The sequence below is a fragment of the Montipora capricornis genome, chromosome 4 (assembly GCF_036669925.1).
Source record: "Montipora capricornis isolate CH-2021 chromosome 4, ASM3666992v2, whole genome shotgun sequence".
Lineage (NCBI taxonomy): Eukaryota > Metazoa > Cnidaria > Anthozoa > Scleractinia > Acroporidae > Montipora > Montipora capricornis.
In genome coordinates this window covers 53661290-53683789 of record NC_090886.1, presented here as the reverse complement: position 1 = coordinate 53683789, position 22500 = coordinate 53661290, and the positions used below count along the sequence as shown (strand labels likewise).

Below are 22500 nucleotides of genomic sequence, written 5' to 3'. Positions count from 1 at the left end.
GGAAGAGTTTCTGAGAAACCTTTCATCATCTTAGAATTAGGTGCTCAGAAAGGTAGGTGGGTAATGGAGCAAGCTTTTCATGGAGATTTTCAGGTCAGTGTTACATGGTTTTTTTGGCCGTTTCACCAGTTTCCTTGACTGAATTGTGCTCATTCTGGTATACTTTGAAAGATCTCTTCTCCCTGCACAAGTTAGTGGACAAAGCTGTTCCTGACCGTTAAAAGTGATGACGTCACGTGGATAAAGCTGGACGTATTTTGCCAGATAGTAAGCAAAGGGTTAAAACATTACCGCCTGGCAAATATAACGCTCGCGCTGATTGGCTGTGAGCAGCTAAGGGCTAGGGCATTATTCTCTCGTAATACCCACGGGCCGATTATGAATTATGCAAATTAGTTTTTTCTTCTTTGGAACTGTTCTGTTGGCTGTATAATAAACAACTTAACCTCGACCGTTCGGTCGTTACAGAAAAATCTCAAACCTCGGCCTAGCAATTCTCCCTTTTTCAACAATCTTACGATACGGGAACTCTGCCACATGCCTGGAAGCAAGCCGGTATTTGTGCCATCTTTAAAAAGGGCTCCACAGCAGATTCCAAAATCTACAGACTGATGTCTTTAACATCCCTCACAACTAAAGTCATGGAACATATAGTATTCTGCCAAATACCACGGCACCCTTTCTACAAATTGCATCATCTCACCGCACCAACATGGTTTTCAGTGGGGTCTGTCATGTGAGACTCAACTCATTACTGTCATTTACGAATGGGCATCAGTCCTAAACGTCCATGGTCAGGTCGATGTTGTATTTCTAGACTCGGTCCCCCATGAATTGGTAATAAGGCCAACATCTGGCTACGAAGCTTTTTGATTGGGCGTAGCCAGCGAGTTGTGGTTAATGGTTCAGCTTCTTCGTGGTCGCCTGTAGTTTCCGCGGTGCCTCAGGGAACCGTATTGGGTCCCAATAGTTAGATTAAGCACCGCGCAAACGGCGAACGCTGAACGTCTGCTAGCCGTTTGTTGTTTACCGTTCCGCCCGCGATGTTCGTCTGTTTAAGCTTCCCGACGACACGGTATTAACTAAATGTTCGTTCAAAGAGAAACTTTCTCAACTTATTGTTTAAAATATTAACTGAAATACAGTTACAGTTCAGTACAGGCCAGGCCCATATTTCTTAATATTTTCCTAAGGCAAATGTTCTCGGTCGCCATTCACTGCGATTAGAAAAAATGGATACAGAGAAGTTATGTATTTTCCGCTTGAATTTGAAACTCTTTTAGCTTTATAAGCAGTTCATGTAGAAGTAGGATGATAAACGAAGCTTAGCTATAAAAGCAAGTGATCAAAATGGAGAAATAGTTGGTAAAAATGGGCTACAAATACTCACTTTTTGACCTTCCCTACAAACGGAAAAAATGTCCTCATCGAGTAGAAACGGCGGCCGGCAAACGGCAAACGCGGGAAATGTCAGGTCACGTGACCCTCCCTGCCGTTCGCGGGAAAAAAATACGCGGTGCTTAATCTCTCTAATGTCTTTTTGATGTTAACGATCTACCTACTAACATCACATCTGGTTTGTTTGTTTGTTATTTATTTGTTTGTTTATACAGGTTGAAGTTTTGGCAGCTATTCAGATGATGTGGACCTGCTATATCCACCCACCCATATACCAACTGCTATATCCACCCAAAGGACCGCCACAACACTGGAAATTTCATCCCCTACTCTTCTCGATTAGTGTGTGGGTTCTTATTAGTGTGTGTGGTGTGTGGGTTGGTATCAAGCTCTTCGCTGACGACTGTGTTCTTTACCGTCCGATTCATTCCGTAAGTGATCATTTACCTCTCCAGCGACACCTCGATCAACTAGAGAAGTGGGCCTCTACATGGCAGATGAAATTTGCACCTAAAAAATGTTTTGTTATGTCCATCACTTTAAAGAATTCTCCTTTCCAGTTTAGTTACTCCCTCGGTGCTGGCCACCAAAAGTACCTCAGCGTCTACATAACATGTACGTTCTGTTGGCAATTGCAGTGTGACGAAGCTAAAAAGAAGGAAATGAGAGTCTTATGGATCCTTCAAAGGAATTTCTCATCGTGCGGTCGATCTGTTAAGGAACGATCATACCTATCCTTAGTACGTCCGATTGTCGAATTCGCCACGGTTGCTTGGTCTCCGCGTTCAAAGAAAGGGATTGACTGTATCTAATCCGTTCAGCGCCGCGCAGCACATTTTGTTAACGACGATCGACGACAGCCGTATAGTAGCGTTTCATCTGTGCGTAAGTACGGACTTGAACTGGCGTTCACTGCAGTCAAGGCGCAGGATCACGGCATGTTTTATAAAATACATAGAGGTCAAGTTAATCCGTGCCTGCGTATGGCCGTACAAAAGCCAGTAATGACTTTAAGATCAGGATCCCATCCTATTCAGTCGACTCTTATAAACACTCTATGTGAGATCAATCCCTGTATGGAACGCGTTATCAGCTGATGTTGTTAGATCGGTATCTTAACCAGAATTTATCCGAAGAGTGGCCACTTCTTTAACATATTAATTTAATTACTTCGTTTATTATCATACTATGTAATTTGTAATTTCACACCATGTAATTTTAGTTGTAATTTATACCATGTAAATGTGCAAATTCAGCCACTGCTGGCCGCTCAATTGCCGGATTAGCATTAGTAAGCGCTAGTGAAGTTAGAAATGAGACTTCAATACCAACTTGTCGAAGCTGACCACTGGTTTGGTATAACATGCAATTGTTACTTATGTAAATCGTAATTTAATGTACTGTATATAATATACCATTTTACTTTTATTATTATTATCAATGCTATTTTATTTATTTAGTCCTGTCTTTCTCGGAGAAATTAGCTATACACCTGCTCTTGTAAATCCGAGGTGAAATAAAGGTAATCTATGTATTGTGGCAATTACCTTGATTAAAGTTAAAGGCCTCAGTTTGAGATTTTGCTGTAACGACCTCACTCTCGGTTATTAAGTACAATCGAGAGCAAGTCATGGACTCGGGAAGGCAGACCTCATTATGAAACCGTACTTGCTGTTTCGTTGGTAGTTTATTTTCTTCCTGAGTTCCCAGGAATAACTTTTGTCCTCAACTTTCGAAGAGTAAATCACGAACGCGGTATGTTTCTTCTCTCAGATCTATTTCATGGCACCACAAAGACTATTTTTGCACCGTAAATTGATCACGTCTGGAAACTAAATTCGCGAGCGCTTTACTTTTTGCATTCGTATTTTTGTATTTGTATTCGAAATTTGTCCAGACCAAGAGGCATAGCAGATCAGAAACATGATACCGTATGAATGAGTCCAGAAGCGATTGTTTCTTCAGCAAATTTAGTTTTTCGAAGGAGTCTCTATGATTAAAATTACGAAGTGGAGCAAGGTCAATATAGTTCACCACTGTATGTCTCTACAATTCCAAATGTCTCCGAAATATTAAGAACTAGTACCACCAGATAATCAGTCTAGCCCTCATATACATGTAGTTAACAGCAAAGTTCCCCTTATAATCAGAAATCTCACATGCGAACATAATGTTACAAGTAATCAAGTAAAGCTATCATCCTCTCAGTTATGAACGCAATTTTAGCAATTCGTAGAGAAGCCTGAAAAATTCAGGACTCACGCGGCAACGGGGTTTCAACCCGTGACCTCGCGATACCTGTGCGACGCTCTAACCATCTAAGCTATGACCTGGCTTCATAGCTCAGTTGGTTAGAGCGTCGCACTGTCGCAAATGGGCTAATCTATGAAGCCAGATCATAGCTCAGATGGTTAGAGCGTCGCACCGGTATCGCGAGGTCGCGGGTTCAAACCCCGTTGAAGTCCAGAATGTTTCAGGCTTCTCTACGCAATTGCTAAAAATGCGTTCATAACTGCGAGACTCGTAGCTTTACTTAATTTAAATACATAAATAGATACATGACATACTTAATTTGTCAATGTAGGTCAGAAAACTGGCGGCTTACCCAGCTGATGTGGGCCTTCCTACCAACGGCACTAACTCCATTACTAAAGAAACATCCGCAGTTAAATGTATGATTCATTTCATATATCTTTTCGTTCATACATGTTGCAGTTTGTAATTAAAATGATTGATGAGACGACTTGAAATATTTGAGAAAAATACTTTCGTTTCCATTTCACTGTACGTATCAACTTGTTCATTGGGATTTCACGTTACTTAACTGATGGTGCATATGTGACACTCAGGATCAGTTATACAAGATTCCGATTTGTCTGTTTGTAAATCGTTTTGATAGGAGACAGTAAATGGCATTTGTACTGCTGATTCTTGTCAATAACGTGCAACAAATAATTCCCAACCTTGAAAAGAGGATGAACGTGTCATTTCTTCACTAAATACCATTCATCACATTGCTGATTATCCAAAACCATTCATTGTTGACAATTTCACGTACAACAATGAAGAAACTCTTTCATTTAGCTAACAATGATTTACTTGTCTTGCTGAAAGCCAGTAGACACATGTACGCATGCGTACCAAGTTTTTTTTTTCACAGCTACGCTTTATGATTGGCTTAAAAACCTTGCGCCTCAGTTTCAACCAATCAGTGGTGTATTTTAGAAGTCTTTTTGATCGCTCACTCCCTCGAATCAGGATATTTAATTATTACAATCGCGTGTTTTGTTGAGCTTGGACCCGGTTCATATGTGCCGAATCTAATGCAAATGAACGAAAACAATAGAATTTTTTCATTTGCATTAGATTCGGAACATGTGAATTTCAACGTTTGAACCGTCCGAGTTAAAGGCTTAGCCTTCAGCACAGACGCCCTTGGGGCATTCGTCACTCGTCCTCCTCTAAGGGCGTTTACTTCGGAGGCTATTTTGAGCTTGGCGTCTGTTTATCTTGGTTGCGTGTAATAGGGTGGTTTGCGTTGTGGCTCTTATTATTATTTTTCTCTGCGTGAAATGATGTTAATAGTGGAGACATAATTTAAAGTGTTATGGCTCCATATTCAGTCCACTGCAGATCATTCCCCTTGGTTCAAGTGAGCTATTACTATGAGGAAGGTGCACTCTCTAATGAGCCAAACATCATCGGGTGGAAACTACAGAACGCCCTGCCGCTACTTAGTTAACTGGATTGGTACATTTCCATCAACAAAAAGCATAACGAACCCTTGAAATTATAATCATAAGCTCATTCCTGTCAGAAACCAATAGACCATATTCGTATTCTCAGTATTGGAGTGGAACTAGCTTGCAATGGAGGCTAATGCGGGGAAATCTTTTCAAATGCAAATACTTTTTAATATATTTCCCCGCATTAGCCTCCATTGCAAGCTAGTTCCAGTCCAATACTGGGAATAAGAATATGGTCTATTGCTGCGGTTGAAGCGCAGATTTGTAAAACCACACCAATCTGTCGACTTTCCGCTCGGCTTTGCAACTTTGCCCCATTAACACACAAAATGAAATTATAATATAGCGCATCCCGGCATTTCTCTTCCAATAACTTTTTTTTATCTATCGACCCGATTAACTAAGCGATTCTGAAAAATAAAGTTATGAAACTTCATCAGTGATCCGTTACTTTGTTATCGTGATCCGTTACTCGTGGTTTACGATGCTGTCTCCTGGTTTGGTAGGCTTGCTCTTCTTTCAAGTGAAGCAGAGACTCTTGACTCAGGATGATCAATGACAAATAATACTGAACGCAGTTCAAAAAGACGAAGGAACATATAAAGGGTGAAAGAGTGACTGCGTGACGTATGATCAAGGTAAAGGTAGGGAGACTAGAGCGCGCGCGTGGAAAAGATTGACAGGACTAGATAAACCTAATTTCACGACAAACGTTGTTGGGATGTGTCTGAATTTTAGAATCAAAGAATTTAAAATCGATCATCCTGTAATTTTCAAGCTATTGTTATTGCTCTTGTGTACTTTTGTAAAATAAAAGTTATTATTCTACTTTCTGTACGCGCGACAGTGACACGCGCCAATTAGATTATCTGAGGAATGCCAATTGATTCGCCACGCATCCACCTTAAGACAAATTCTTTCAATACGAAGACGCTTGAGCTGCTAATGGCATTAGGATGTAACCGACACTAGTATTAATTTTTTTGCTTGATCAAATAACAGCGAGGACATTCACAGATCACGGGGCAAGCTTGTGCCCTCTGAGCTAAGCACGGTTTATTTAGGACGTTGTCAATATGTTGAATAACGGAAAGGCATAACTTCCTTACTAACTTACGTCGAAAGCAGAAACGACGGCTCTCTCACGTTCGTTCATTTCGTGTCCGTGCAGCAAACGGGGATTGGGGTAGAGGGATGCCATATTTGGGCAAAGATGGTTACCAACCTCTTCCTCAATGCAGCTCCCTTTACTGCAATGGATCGGGAAGGGAGAGTTTTGATCATGGATCATCAAAAGTAGCTTTGTCAAGAAAATTTAGCGGTGAAAATCACCAAAATGCAACGGAATATAAGTGCTACATGACTATGGATTCGCGATTTCTCTCTGGCAGTCATCTTGGCAAAAGTTTTCATTCCAATATAGCTGGTTATCGCAACTCGGGTTTTCAGAAACGTGAACTACACAGGCGTCCAAACGCATCGATCACTCTTGATGAGAACTTGTCCAGGTTGTTCGAGTGTATGCGACTGGAATATGGCACGTGAGTACAAAGAAATGAAAAATGGGTTTTAAGGCTTAGTAGTAACATTAATATTGACTTAATTGTCTTGAAGTACAAATAGCTGGGCATGCGATTGCTATGTCAGCTTGCATGGCCGTGATGTTTCTCAGTCATAGTTTTGCCAGAAGTTCAGATTGACAACCGTTAAATTTGGTCATCTGTGTTGTTGTTATTTCACGATCAAAGATCACGATTTACTTGTTTATCTTTTCAATCGATAGAGATGCTTCTAAGATGTATAAAATGTTCCTGTCTTTATTTGTTTAGAGTTTAACTTCAGTTCATTATTATGCATGCGAAAATGGCATTCTCGAGCCAAAAGTTACAGCTGACGAACACAACATTCATAGAAAAAGTTTGGTTGTATTTTCAACTTTAAGAGGGGAAAATGAATTTGGTTTCATAGTAGAGACGCAACCACGGCAATATTCTTGATATATTATGAAATTGTAACTAGTTTGAACGTAAGAAACTTAACTTTACACTGAGATAGTATAATTCTCAGCAAGCATCCAGGCTTTCTTCTGTGATAATTATAATCCGTTGTTTATTTTATACTTAGTGTGTGTTAGCTTCTTTAGATATGATTGTAGGTGTAATTTAAGTGAAGTAAAGGTTGATTCATTGTTCATTGATTTTTATGCTAATCGTCTCGACATGTATCAGTAAGAACAAACTGTTTTTGCAAGCTTTATAATTAATAGGTAACAGGACTACATGCTTGTCCAATTTGGAAATAATTGGATTCAAAAAATTCCTTGGACTGCAAAATTGGACTTGGCAATTTGGCAGTTCTCAGAATTTTTCTCATCCAATTATTTTCAAATTGAACAGCATGTAGTCTTATTACATATACTAATAACTTATATATCTAAATATGTTAATTTTCATCCGTGATTTAAGGATGAGTAAAATTGTCTGGTGTTAGACAGAGTAAAATCTATTTTAGGAATAAAAGGGTTAATAATGGTCTGGTTTCTGTTTTTGGATTGTGGTGTTACCACAGCAGAAGAATGAAACTGAATCAAGAATTGTTATAAGGAGTAAGCCATTTGTCCAAAAATTAACCTCTCTAACACAAACCTGTAAGTAGACATATTACTAGAAAATACTGTGGAAAGTGTCTGTGTTGTCTGTTTGAATACAGGGGTGGTTTCCTCATTTCACCTAAGTGGAAGAATTTCCGCAGCCAGAAGCTACAGTTTGCAGAGAAGACGCGTTTAAACAATGCGATTTGGAGATGTTGGCATATCCAGTGTGAGTAATGCTACATACCAAGGCTGTTGCCTAACAGGAGCCCGGTAGCCTGGGGCTCCCAAAGAATAGCTCTGGGCGCCTTAATTTTTCACAGCAACACCTTTCACTTCATATGTTGGGCTCCTAAGTTCTCAGCGTTTATCTCTGAGGGCCCCTTTAAAATTTTCTTAGGCAGCAGCCTTGTATACTATTGGTTCATCTTGCATTTTGTATTCTTACAGGTTCATACATTAACACAGACCCGCTTCCTTACAAGAATGTTTCACGACAGTAGTGTGCCAATAACCAGAAAGAATCTTTGTATTGTTGTTTTAAATAAGTACACTATGGGTGGGAAGGAAAACAATTTTTTTGTAAAATAAGCAGAGTGGAATTCTCCAGTAAATGAATTAAATTAAATTTATTATTGCATATTTATATAACACCTCATCACAGTCGTAAATCAAGTGTCAATAGTAAACAATGACATCATCGATTCCCTTCCACAATATGCTACTGTGGGTCAGCTTGACGTAGAACCATCCCTGTCAGAAGTGAAGAAAGCCATAAAACAACTGTCCTGTGGGAATTCACTAGGCCCCGATGGTATACCAGGTTCAGTACATAAGCATGGTGGAACTTGCCTTGTAAGGAAACCTACCAAGCTCTTCCAGAACTTATGGAACCAGTCTGAAGTTCCATAGAAGTTCAAAGATGCTTCCATACAGTGCAGTTTATCTATACGAACACAAAGGCAGCAAGTATTGTTCTGATAATCGTAGACCTCTTTCACAATGACAGCCAAAGGAAACATTCTTTTGCTTCAATGCTAATACACTGTAAGCCTTTCTAACGCTTACCTTATTGTTGAAAATAGGTAGCAAATGCTTAGACTTAAAGGGACACTTTGTGTTGGATGTCAAAATTGGGTGTGCATCTAATTAGGATCAAACCTGGACATAAGTGCACAATGTAGCTTTGATGCTGTCAAGGAACAAAAATATTGATGATACATCACGTCAGATCCAAGAGAAGGCCAGAGAGAAGAACAAGGACCTGGATATGGTCTTCGTCAATTTAACCAAGGTCTCTGACATGGTCAACTGAGATATGCTGTTGAAAGTTCTGCATAAGTTTGGTTGCCCAGGAAAGATGATCCAAGTGTAATGATATGATGGCATCTGTGATGGGAAGCAGTTCAGGCTCTGATACCTTCCCTGTTAAAAATGGAACTAAGCAAGGTTGTGTGATGGCCCCTGTCCTGTTTGCAATCCACTTCTCAGCTATGCTACAACTTGCTTTCAGAGACACTGTTGAAGGTTTGAATAGCCAGTTTAGGATGAATGGTAACTTTATCAACGCGCAATGCCTCAAAGCCAAGACCAAACTAAGAGAACTGTTTCTGAAAGAGTTTTTTTTTGCGGACGACTATGCTCTGATAGCACTCTGTCTCCAGGAAGTCCAAGCATTAGTTGACTGTATTGCTCATGCTGCCATAATTATACTTCAGCCTAATAATCAGCCTGAAGAAGACTGATATTAATTATGCCTCAACCAGAACCTGGACACCCTGAACAGGACCGTGCTGTCATGACAGCAAACACCCTCTAAATGCTGTGTCAAATAAATGCTACTTGGGTCGTATTCTGTCAGTGCCCAACTGGATGAAGATATAAATCGGAGATTATCCAAAGCGAGCTCAGCTTTTGGTGGTCTCCAGCACAGACTGGGAAAAGATCATGGTATCTGCCTGGAAACAAGACAAAGGTCTACCAAGCAGAAGTGCTCACCTCCCTGTTATATGGCTGCACAACATGGACACTCTACAGGCACCGTATCAAACATCAAGATGCATTTCATTTCCACTGTCTTTGTTCAATCTGTAACATCAAGGGGCAAAACTAAGTACCCAATACAAATGTTCTTGCAAGATGTAACATGCTAGGCACAGAGAGTCTCTTTATCAAATCCCATCTGAGATGGGTTGGTTGGATGTAGTGCACATGAAAGGCACTGGCTTACGGGTAACGGTAAAGCCTTGTTCTATGGTCAGCAAAGCTCTGGTGCCAGGGACCAAGGTCACTCACTGGACACTCTCAAGGCCTGCAAGATAAACCTAAATTCCTGGGAACTGGAAGTTCTGGACAAATTAAGCCAGTTATCAGCAATCAAACTGATAAATTCTTGGGTGGCAAAAGCGCAAATGACCGCATAGAATTATTATTCGTCGGAAAATTTGAATTTTTAAAGCATTATTGCTCAGAGGTTATATGGTATATCGCATTCAAATATTCAGAGATTTTTCATAACTCAACACAGTTTATATATTCAGTACTTTATTCTTGACTGAATGAGTGAAATCAATAGCTTTGTGCTGAGGAGGGAAATTCCCCTATACAGCACATTAAATTGGTCTCCTAGTTTAAGATCACATAACGAATAGTTTAAATGAAACACCTGAATAACGAATATGTGATAATGTTGAAGTAGTTCTGTTAAATACCTGAATTGCTGAGCCTGTAATTATTTGGATCATTCACTGACAAAAATGTACATAAACAACAGCTCGAAGTCCATGCAGAGTACAATGTATTACAGGGTTCATGCTACTCCTTGAAGGCCTTGAAAAGCCCTGGAATTTAATTTTGGACTTCAAGGGCACTTGAAAAGCCCTTGAACAAAAGGATTTTGTGGAAAACCGCTTGAAAACTCCTTGAGTCTTTGCTTGGGTAAAAATTGTTAAGATTGCATCATGCTAAGTTAATAAAGAGACGTTTAAAAATTTGAGCCCAAATTTGACTATTGGGGAAATATTAAAACATTCCGTGCGTGGACTCAACTTGCACGATGTGGGAGGTTTTTTCAGCAAAGAAAACACTGAAACACAGTGTATGGCATAGAAACTGTCTTACAAGTACTCTTGAAAACTCAATTTCTGGTTCTTGAAAACTCCTTGAATACTCCTGGAATTTTATAGACAAAATCCAACATGAACCCTGCATTATCTTCAAATCATAATATCATATTTTAAAAAACTTTGATGTTGTGTGTAAATGGTTATGTGCATAATTGATAAATCTGCTCACAAACTTTTATGGATAAAGTTTGTGGAATGAATTTGGTACAAAGTGTAGGCTACCTTAAGTCTTTTGTTCAAACATTGGAGAGTTATTCAGTTGTTTCAAAATTGTTGATGGTTATAAAATGTTTTGATTATCATGTCAAACTTGATCTGCAGGAAGGTGCAAATTGACAGAAAAATATATTTTTTTGTATAACCCACATGTATTTCAACAACAGTTCTTAAAGCAAATAGCAACTTTTGTATAATTTTGCTGCTGAGTTTTCTCTCTGAGCAACGGCTTGCTGTTCAGAAAGCTCCAATCAACTATAATAATTGTTAACTATGATTATTCATCTTTCACATGTTTCAGGACCTCTGAAGGCAGATTTCCCTATTTTCCATTGACCTTTTGGTATTTTTTTAAATTTTGTGTCATGCAGATTCCAAAGGGAAACGTCCATTGTTTTGCCAGTTTGTTCCTCCTCTGTCTGATGAGAGAGAGTCATTTAAGAAGAAGCCATTGGTAAGGCTTATGTTAGATGACGTCTTCTTTTCAGGGTTGTTTGCAATAACCCAGAACATTTCCACTGTTTTTTCTCGTTTTTTTTTTTTTCTAATGAAAACAAATATATGTGTAGTTCCACAGGTGACCCAAGCTTAGATTGAGGGACTATAAGGATTTGTATGGGAAGACAAGACCTGAGACATGAGAAGAGGATTTTGTGAAAAAATTCTCAATTAAAAAGCCTAACCTTATTGCCATTGTGGGTCGCCTCCTTCCTGTGAGGCTTTTTTGAGATTCAACACTAATTGAGCCATTATCAGTTCCTCGGTTGTCAACAGTCATAATAAAATACCAAGGCTGAACACTGAATTCTCATGAGCCCACCAAATGGAGTCAAATGTTCCTGGTTAAAATGTTCCCATGGCCATAAATCCACTGTAGAATTCAAGGGCAAAGGTTTTTCTTTCATTTCAATCTGTTTTCAATCTGTTTGGTAATGTCTTCAAGAATGACAAACAAAGATTGTATTATTGTAAATAGCACCTGTAACTGTAAGTGCATTGTATTGTAAGTAATGCGTACGCAATTCAATTGTTAAATAGTTTTGATGGTAATATAATGGATTTTAGTAGTTGTTAATTGTGTAATTTTTGTAAGTTGTGTAAGTAGATGTACCAGTGTTGTAAGTAGTGTGAATCAAGCTTCGTTACCAAGCCACAAACAAACCTCACAGGAAGGGGACGCCCCACAATGGCAATAAATTATCTTCTCAGGTCTCAAGTCTCAGGTGTTGTCTTCCTATACAAATCCTTATATTCCCCGCACACTGAGCTTGGGGTACCTGTGGTAGTTCTTTAATAGGTCACAGCATGCATGCAGTAAGTATAAGAAATCGTATGAATATGAGTGCATTTCAGGATTTATGGGTACAAGGGGTCTCAAAATTGCACTCAGCTACAGTCTTCTCATGTTATTTTTAGAACTTTGAAAACACCACGAGTGTCTGTAAATCACGAAATACATGAACAAGTTCATACATTTTTTTGTTTACCATATTATATGCTCAACAAAATTACTGCATTGCTGTGTTTCCATAGCAATTTCTGTGTTACGCTCTATAACCTATTAATGCATTCATCATTAACCAATCAGAAATGCAATATTCTGTATGTAATAAATGAATGTAAATAATTAACAATTAGTATTGGACGAGGTTGAGCAAAATATTGTGATTTGTCAGTGGCGAGCAGATCTATTATTTGCTGAAGCCGAAGGCTGAGGCAAATAATTGATCTGCGAGACACTGACAAATCACGATATTTTGCGATAGCCGAGTTCAATAATTATTGTTTTATCATTCAGTCACCGAGTTTGTTTTTTGTTTTTGTTTCGGGGAAGCCGTAAGCACGCGCTGCCTTGCAGAGTCGAGTTATTGCACCAATCAATTGGTTTCCTTCTCAGCATAAATATATTTGTAGACTTCAAATTGTACTTACAGTCTAACGTTCAATAACACTAGGCATCAACAAAGCTGAAGAATTTCACAGTTTTCAAAGCGTATCCCGACAAGTGAAGCTTTGGTATAAAGCTTGCCATTCTTTTTTCTGGCTTTATCATAAAATCTCTTCCGTACATATGCATTTGCCAACTTGTCCTTCGCGTCAATGGCATGAGTGACTCTTCGTCTACCTTTCTTTCCTTGAGATACTCTCAAAATACTTGGAGTGCAACTTTTGTTCCTTTCTTAGTATTCTCACTGTTCTTTCGATGAACTAAAGATGTAGAATAATTCTCTGACAGCTCGAGGAACCAATCTGCCATTTTCTCACAGGAGCGTGATTTCAATTGCACATGAGCAGAATATTATTTGCAGCAAAACACTTATTTGTAGGCAGTTATTTGCAGGTCACGTGGTGGGCTCTTGGCCAATGAAAAGGAAGGACAAAATACATCGAATGATAATAGTATTTGGTAATGAAATGGTAATTTTATTTACCATGGAAACTTCTATTGAGTAGGTTTTCTTGTATGTGTGCTAGTGACCTTTACATACGTGTAATACTGTAATGCTCTCCAGTAAAAAGAGCTTTACATAAAGAAAATGATTTGTTGTGTTAAAGGAAGTTCTGATTGGCTGGCATGTTCATTGTTTGTGTTGTAGGCTGTTATACTTGAAGGCAAGTACTGGCGAAGAAAGTTGGAAGCTGTATCAAGAGAGTACAAGAAACTCAGAATTTATTACAAGAAGGTTTGTATCCACGAGGAGTGTACCATGTTCTGATTGCAAGCTGAAGATTTGTCAGATCTTTTAGTTCTGTAATAATACCATAGTATTTGCAACCTGATTTTTCCTTTAAATTTTCAACATGACTGTGTTTGCTTAACTCCCGGCTTGCAAGATTTTATCCCCAAATTCCCATCAGAGGATTGTTTACTTTGAGAGCATTTTCTTAATTTGAGTTACAACCATCTCTCACATTCGAACAAACTGGTTAGGCATAAGAGAGATAAAGTTGAAATACAGCGGAGAAAATTCTAGCTGAGGACTGTTTATTTAAATTCCATTTAACGTTCTGTCAGAGCCTGAGTTTAAAACTGACCGTGTAGACTTTAGAGAGCTGGATTTGGGAGAAAATGACATTGTTCATTCTTTGTATAATTTAATGTGAATCCAGTAAATTTAGTATGCCAAATGCAAATCTGAGTGTCTTATTGGCCAAAAGGCCTGTACTGCATACAAAATGAGCTGTGTAAACACTATCACTGCTTTCTTAATCTAGCGAGTGTGTGTTTATTGATGTACCTAAGTTTGTATGTTGAATTAAGAAATGGGAGGGATAGTTTTGAACATATACAACAATAGTATACTTTCTTTTAATCAGGGTTTTAAGCTTTAGCTAGTGAACGTCAAATATATACAGTTTTGAAATAAGAATTTAAAAGAAAAGTGTGTTTTAAAATGGAAACTGGTTTTAAAAACTGTTAATTCAGGGCTTGAAATTGCGACCAATACAGTCGCATTTTTCCCTTTGTGACTAAAATATCTGGAGAAATCGCAAATTTGCGACTTGTTGTCACCTTCGCTCTTTCGAAACAAAAGGGTTAGCAGTTGCCACTTTGCTGCTACTTTTGCCAAAATAAATAAATGACAAAATCATTTTGTTTCTCGCTGTGAATTTTCTCTGAAGATAGTGTAATTGTAGAGTAATTTAGCTGGGATGTTACGTGCACAGCTCCATTCCTTCGATTATTCACCATTTTCAGCGGTTTCTTTACACACAAGTATTGTGGGTTCATATTTTTTTGCTAAACCGCTGACAACACAATGCGGCGCTGCGATTTTGCGACTAAATTTTCGTATCTTGTCGCAAATTGCGACTGGATTTTTTTGTTAATTTCGAGCCCTGTAATCCTGCAGCTTTTGGTTTCTAGGCATATTTGTCACACTTCCATTCAAAGCATTCAAAAGTAGTAAAGCTGACGACATTTATTTAGAAATACTAATCATTGTGTCTTGTATGTGTTAACCCATTGACTCCTGGGGGTTCTCCATTAACGAGTAAAGTTGTGTGGCATTAGATAGAGTAAAATACTAAGTATGGCTTGTTTAGGCCGGTTTAGGGGGTGAAAGGGTTAATTACCATAAAGACTCGTGTATAAGCCGCACCTTTCTGCTTAAGTTTTGGGCCAAAAATCGCAGGTGCGGCTTATACACGAGACCATTGCTTTCAGAGGGAGTAAGCTGGCTTGTAGGGGTCACAAATTGAACTGAGAACTTTTAGTAACTAAATCTGAAACATATTGAAACCTGTTATTGATCACTGCTTTCGGTAGAAGTGGTGGCTCCTAAAGGAGCTGTTTGTTTGCATCTTCAGGTTCTACACCCGAATCTTGCTTGCCAGTAGTTTTTTGAAACGTTTCATTTGCACTTGGTTTGAGCAGTTAAACTCTAACTGGCATGGAATCTCCATTCCTCCTCACAGCTGCTTACAATGTCGTCTACGACCGATCACCCCAACACTGATTTCTCCACTACGTGCAAGAAAGTACCGCTATTCGGGAGAACTCGCGAGGCAAATAGCCAACCGTTTTATTGTCCTTCACTACTTTCATGGCGTGTTTGCCCATGGGGTTGTTAAACTCTCGTTTAGCAGCAAGTTTTTCTCCGATGGCTTCCATACATCTTGATAAGCATGATATCCACGCACAGCTGATGCGAAAGCGAATATTTCCATGTCCAGACTTCCTTTGTTAAATGACTGCGTGGTTACCAAGCAAACGTTTTGTGTCATTCTCCCGTGCTTTTTTTCGTGCAAATTCTATCTTTTTCATTTCAACTGTGGGCTTTACCAATGAAGACAACTGTTGTCAATCACAGGGAATAGGGAAATTGATTAAAAAGAAGCTTTTAAAAAATATTTTCAGAGTTGATTAACTTCATGTTTTTTGGAGTTCTTATTTTTTCCAAAATTATGCTTGAAAGTTGGGGGTGCAGCTTATACACGAGTCTTTACGGTAATAATTAACTGCTTTTATTTTATTAAACTCCGGAAATGTGATAGCTCTGCAAAATGTGATCTTTAAAAAAAAATGCTTGGACCACAACTAAACAATTTTTTTAATTTATTCATGCCGGTGAGATCTCAACATACATACCTTTCTCGCACACCAACCAACCAACCATCCAGTCAACAAACATTTAGTTCAAACACATCATAGAAAGCACATAAACTTATGCAAAAACTAGAAATATTTATGCAGTGAAAAGATCAAAGATGTGAAACATTCTACTGCATTCTTCTAAATTTAGTGAGAATGATAACTATTATTGATCTTGTAAAGATTCTCACAGTATATAGCTGACCACTTGACCTGACAATTACAAAGTGAAAATTTGGCATTGAATCACAGGTGCACCAGCCTTGACTTTTGGGGCTAAAAAAATAACATTCCTGCATATCTTGCTTTGTGACCTGCAGCCCACCTCTCCTTGCCTCTATTTATTGTCATCCTCTAATAATTATTGCTTACATGTACGTTAATAAAAATATTGTTGCTTTTATTTGACCTGCATCATTTATCACAGACTACTTGGAAGAGAATTTTCTGTCTTTGCATGTGGTATGGTTGTAACAGTAGAACAAATCACTTGACTTTTTGCAGCACTTGAATTTTAGAGAATGAACCACTTTCTAAAAGGAAAGTATAGTGTTGTGATAAAATAGTCTCTGGTAAAATCTCCCTGAACTCAAACTTGGGGAACACAAGACTTGTATGGTTCACAAATCACATTTCAGCTTTCTGCGTTGAGCACTAAGTTATGGATCTTAAGGCAAATGTTATTGATTCTTTTAAGCAGGAAGAAGCTATGTTAAGGACGGTTCCTACTAATTCAAAGGTATTTTTGCCTCGGTTTATGATTATGCAGGAAATGTAGATCCTAACAAGTGTTATGGAAATCCAAAAAGAAAATTGACGGTAAACACACATTTTTTACAGATAATTCATGAATATCATTTGTAAAAAGCTTTAAAATACAAAGCAATGTATGGCATTCTTTCTCAAATTGAAGCTTAATTCTCTTTCAAAAATGCATGGTCACCCCAGGTTTCTTTTTGCATACCAGGAGTACTACTAAGATCTACTTTCTCTGCATAGTTTTAAACCACACAAAAATATCCCTGTATTAGTAAGCATCACTGATAGGAAACCCGAGTATCTCGAGATGCACAGAATGTATGCACAATAACAATAGTAGGCACCGTCCTTAAGGCAAATGTTATTGGTTCTTTTGAGCGGGAAGAAGCTATGTTAAAACTGGGGTAAAATTCCAAATGTGTGGTGCATTTAGTATGACAGCTATGAAGAGCACAGATTTAAAAGACCTTAACAATATTTTACACTGATCAGAAACAATGAACTCAAAGGTTACTGATGTTCATTAAAATACCAAAAGGTACTTTATGCTGTCATTTCTGATCTTTAATGGGAACATGGTTTTTAGTGAACCTGGATGTTGTTAATTAACCCTTTGAGGCCTGACGGGCTCCCCATTGACAAGTAAATTGTCTAGTGTTAGATGGAGTAACATCTATAAGTGCCCACAGGGAGTGAAAGGTTTAATTAATCATGACATTCATTCAGTAAATAGTGTGCAAAACCCCTTTAATTATGTACTTTTGTGTGCAGGTTGCAAACTGTGTAAGTTTTCTTTTTTTCTTTGCAGTGGTCAGAAACTCCAAAGGCCACTCCACTAAGACATCTAAGCCCTCGGGTTGGTAAAGCTTCTCTTTCTATTAATTTACGTCAAAGTGAACTTTTCCTTACAAGTTTATCAGTGTTCTTGAGAAGGTTTCTCATTGGACATTTACACTGTCACTCCTTATATTTCTAAAGGGCTGCTTGTTTGACTTTTCTCTGAAGACTATACATGAAAGACATACATGTAATACATGCCAGGGGTTTCAATAACTTTTGAAGTAGATGCCTGGGCTTATCGATGTAAGGCACGGTCACTCTTGTCTTTTACAAGGGTTTGAGTGGAAATCAAGGCAGAGTAGCCAGCCATGAGAAGCTAATTTTTGACATTAGAGATGGTGGTATACCGCCGGTGACCTGCTTCTGATGAAACCCCTGCATTTGAACTGTGAAAAGAGGCATTTTGAAATTTCAAGGTCATCTCAGTTAAAAAGATTGTGAAGGATTGTTTTTGTGGTTGCTTGTGTCACACTTGTAACTGGGGTGATGTAAAAATTTCCTTACTTTGTGAGAGTTTTCCACCTGCCTGACAATAACTTTTTCATTAATAAATATTAGAAAATAGTATCCCACCATATTGACCAATTGGGCAGGCCATATTCAACAATACGACCCACTGAATTCAAGAAAGAGTTGTTGTTCAATTCAAAGTTCTAGAGATAATTATAATAAATGTCTTCCTGACCTTGTTTCCTCATGCCTTATGGTGAGTTACAGCCCACAGTATTTGTTCCTGTTCATTTTTTGGCCCAAATGCATAAATGGAAGTGAAAGAAAAAGTCACTGTCACTTACCATAAGGTGTTCTAACTTGGGTAATAAGAGAGATTAATTTTCTTCAGTTGATAAAATTATCATCATATCCTGTGACAGACTTTGTTATTGTTTTGTATCACCAGATAAGTTCAAGATAACTTCAAGTACAATTTTCATTTCAAATAAAAGTTTGTTTATTCTTCAGGCACAACAAATTGACCAAGAGATAGCTTGTTATTTGGCAGAAAGAGAAAGAAGGCGAAGGTCTGTGTGGACATGAGTTGTTGATATTAATTTCTTTCTGACACAGTTCCTTGGGTACACATTTCAAAATGTTTAATTTAAAAGAGGTCAGTTGCTTTTTAACTCAAACCATTTATATCCTGCAACAGACCTCTAATATTGTTTTATCACACCAGAAGCTTTCTTCTACACATTGACTGCTGAATGGCCTCTATCGACAAGTAAAATCGTTTGACGTTAGACAGACATTAGACAGTCCAAGGGTCAATGTGTTAAGTCCAGTTTTATTATTGTACATGTATTTGTGTTTGCCAACAGTGATTTGGGTAACAACAGATTCTATGAAGTGACTCAAACTTGAGAATGATCTCATTTAGTTATTTTTTTAAAATTGTGGTTTGAACAGGTCTGCTAGTTCGAGCAGTAATGATAGTGTCTCAGTCACCAGTCCTCCACCAGCTTCGTCTGCTGATGCACCATTTGAGCAGATGCTTAATATCATGGACACTCCCATAAATCATGGTACTGTAACAGTCACAATAACACTGAAAATATCTGAGTATGGCTAAAACTAGAGTAAAGTAAAGTAATTTGTTTAAATTTCTGATTTAGAGCGAGTTTGAATTGAGTGTTGTAAAACCAAAATCAAAGTAATTACTTTGGCCAATCAAAAAGGACGGAGACAATCCAGTAAACCAATCAAAACTCGAAGTAATTACACATAGCCGACACAAAGCATGGGAAAATGTGCACGCACAAGCCACGGTTGGTTTTGGTTTCACTTGTGATTGGTTGACAAAATGACGTGAGAACTATGAACCGATCACTGAGTGAAGTAATGAAAAACCAAATGAATGCAATTCACTAATTACTTTCGACACTCAATTGAAAACCGCTCTATGCAGTAAGCAATAATATTATTTATTTGGTTTATTCATTAGTTATTTACATATTTTACAATTTGCCTGAAAGGCTGGTAAATTGACAATAGGGTCTGGTGTCTCTAACCGTAATTATCAATCATTTAACCAAACCAAGTCCCACTGATACCCATGTGTAACTCAAACCCTGCACACAATAATTTTGTAATGATCACAATTATAATTATTATTGAAAACATCAAGACCAAAGTAACAATAAAGTCAACAAGAAGTGATTGTAAGAGATTCATTTAGTGACAACTGGGGCAGACATTGTGAAAAGAAAGTACACTCAAACAAGAAAAGTTCCTGTAAGTTTTAAGCTTTCTCTTCCAAGGCTCAGCAGTCTTGTTTTATTAGCTGGTTGCTCCATGTCAAACTATGAAGTTGCTTTTGCTGTCTTTTAAAGTGAAATTGGAAAAAAATTGGAAATCCGTAGCTTTTATAGTCCCTTTTGGTGACTCAGGTACCCAACAGTGACAAAAAGGAAAGTAAAACTTCTTTTAAAAGTAATTTTAAGAAGACATTGGGAGATGCGTGATTTTTACGCCTGCACTAGCGAACATTTGGAATGTGAAGAAGGACGTCACAATCACAATCACAATCACATTTGTGCAACTTTTTTGAGTTACATATTTTTTGGCTTTTGGCTGGTTGAGATATACTTTTTTGCTGTTTTCGACCGATTACATGTAAATTTGCTGTTTCTTTAGTGGGTTTACTGTTTCCCAAGCTGCTTACCGTTTCCCTTGCAATCAAGTAATGTAGCTAATATTCCTGTACAGAAAAGTTTTTCTTGTAATCATTGGTTGAGCAAAGGTGGTACGATTATTGATTTCTTTAATTTACAGACATAGCATTGTCATCTCTGCCTGATACTCTGTTTACGTCTCGTTCAATTAACTTTGGGGGCATGGTTATCCCACAAGAACTCAGTCAACAACAGGCATTCCTGTCAAGACCTAAAGGTGTGAATTTACTAAAATAAGTTGAGATCTTATAAGACCAGTAATGAATCATTTTTTGTTGAAATAAAAAAAAAGAGTTGAATGGGCAAGAGTTCTTGGCAACAGTTATTTAGGTTAATAGTCTAAGATCCAATTATTGCCCAATGCAAAAACTGAGTCAGACATAAATGTGACTTGTTTTACAAGTAGCCAGTCTGTTATGAAGTCATTGTGTAGGAGGAAAAGATGGCTATACGTAAGGTTTTTAAAGTTGCATCAGAAGTATGCATACCCTTTGTGCTGACTGCAAAACAAAATGAGGTGATTGTATAAAATTGAATGTTTCCAAGAGAAACAAGAGAGTTGCAGTGAAGAAAAATGTACCATGAACATGAGGTCTGAAAGACAAGGTCTATTGCTTATACTTTAGTGCACTTATGGGATATGTAATGGTAACATCATAGGAATGCCACAATAACTATTGCTCGTTACTCCGTTACAGTTAAGTTCTCTCAGTGTGTACGTACTCATGCGTAGCCAATTGAGCAGTACAGTACAGATCACTATATTTAAAGAGTTTGTTTTCATTGTTGGATTCAAAGACCAAGAGATATTATAAGTTACTAATATCTCATTCGTACAGTGAGTTACGTAAAGTAAAGTAAAGTCAATTTATTTTAACGTCGGTAGTTCCTTCAGTTGTGAAACTGGTATCAATGGAAGCTGACGGTGCACCTTTTACCCCCCTCAATCTGTCAGTGCTCCATTTCAGGGATATTTAAAGCTATAGCTTCATGGGTTAGAGGAAAGTGGAAACATACGTTGAAGTCACCGAGGATCGAACTGGGGGCCCCTTGCTCCGAAAGCTGGGCACTAGCCAACTGAGCTACGCCTGCAAATGTTGGTTTTTGAGGAGAGGGGGAAACTGGAGTACCCGGGAAAAAACCTCTCGGAGCAGAGTAGAGAACCAACAAACTCAACCCACATATTGCGTAGAATCCAGGAATCAATCCTGGGCCACATTGGTGGAAGGCGAGTGCTCTCACCACTGTGCCAGCCCTGCTCCCCCCATTGTCATGTCTTTTCCCATTCAATTTATGGAAGGCTGTAACTTACAGTTTTTTTGTTTGTCAGAAACCCCAGATGTATTTCAAGTTCCTACTCTTGATAGTTTGCAGCCCAATTTAGATGAATTTATGGAGCACTTTGAGTCATTCACCAGTAAGTGAACCATCTCTCAAATGAAATATTCTTTTTCCTTTGGTTATAGAAAAAGTACATTGTTGTAAACAGAAAAGTCATCGAGTCCTTCACGAAACACATGGGTCCAACAAATTGACCTGCTTCCAACTGAGTGGCTTCATAGTTCAGTTGGTAGAGCATTGCACCAGCATCACAGAGGTTATGGGTTTGAGTCCCGTTGGAGACACCTGAAAAACATAAGAGACAAACAGAAAATGTCGGCTGCCTTTTTGCACTGACTTTAAAAATTCATACTTGGACTTGAAAGGCAGTGTGTCCCAGTGGTTAGGTCACATGCCTTAAGATCTGGTTCAAGACCTGCTGTGATCACTAGATGAATTCCCTGGTCCAACTTCTGGTTTGCCTCCAGCCAGTTGGAATTCTCAAAGTTGTTCTGGTTGTTGTTCTGCTATGTTGTGTGTCATTTGCTTGGAGATATTAGACCCTAAGCTACTCTGAAGTTCAAGCTAATATAAAGTTTGTGTGTATCTATGTTATTGTAGCACAATAACCGCTGCCAACGCAATCATTATTATTATTATATGGCCGATATAACAGGCGCTCTGATTGGCTAATTGTGACTGAATTGTAGGGCATTATTCTCCCGTAATGCCCACGGGCCGA

At 38.3% G+C, this 22500-nt stretch overlaps 1 protein-coding gene and 1 non-coding gene across 2 annotated transcripts in view; both read left to right on the top strand.

The window, feature by feature from the left end:
• The first annotated feature begins 3730 nt into the window (after window positions 1-3730).
• On the top strand, window positions 3731-3863 carry Trnad-guc (transfer RNA aspartic acid (anticodon GUC)). The gene is made up of 2 exons: window positions 3731-3768; window positions 3828-3863. It is a non-coding gene; the product is annotated as a tRNA-Asp (tRNA).
• Window positions 3864-6180: 2317 nt separating this feature from the next.
• Window positions 6181-22500, top strand: part of LOC138047447 (protein WBSCR14 homolog) — a 30390-nt gene continuing 14070 nt past the window's right edge. The window contains exons 1-9 of the mRNA XM_068894299.1: window positions 6181-6685; window positions 7854-7963; window positions 11447-11529; window positions 13673-13759; window positions 17738-17785; window positions 18730-18788; window positions 19174-19289; window positions 20539-20655; window positions 21769-21855. Coding sequence (XP_068750400.1) covers window positions 6339-6685; window positions 7854-7963; window positions 11447-11529; window positions 13673-13759; window positions 17738-17785; window positions 18730-18788; window positions 19174-19289; window positions 20539-20655; window positions 21769-21855 — 1054 coding nt within the window. The 5' untranslated portion in view covers window positions 6181-6338. The remainder of the gene's footprint in view (window positions 6686-7853; window positions 7964-11446; window positions 11530-13672; window positions 13760-17737; window positions 17786-18729; window positions 18789-19173; window positions 19290-20538; window positions 20656-21768; window positions 21856-22500) is intronic.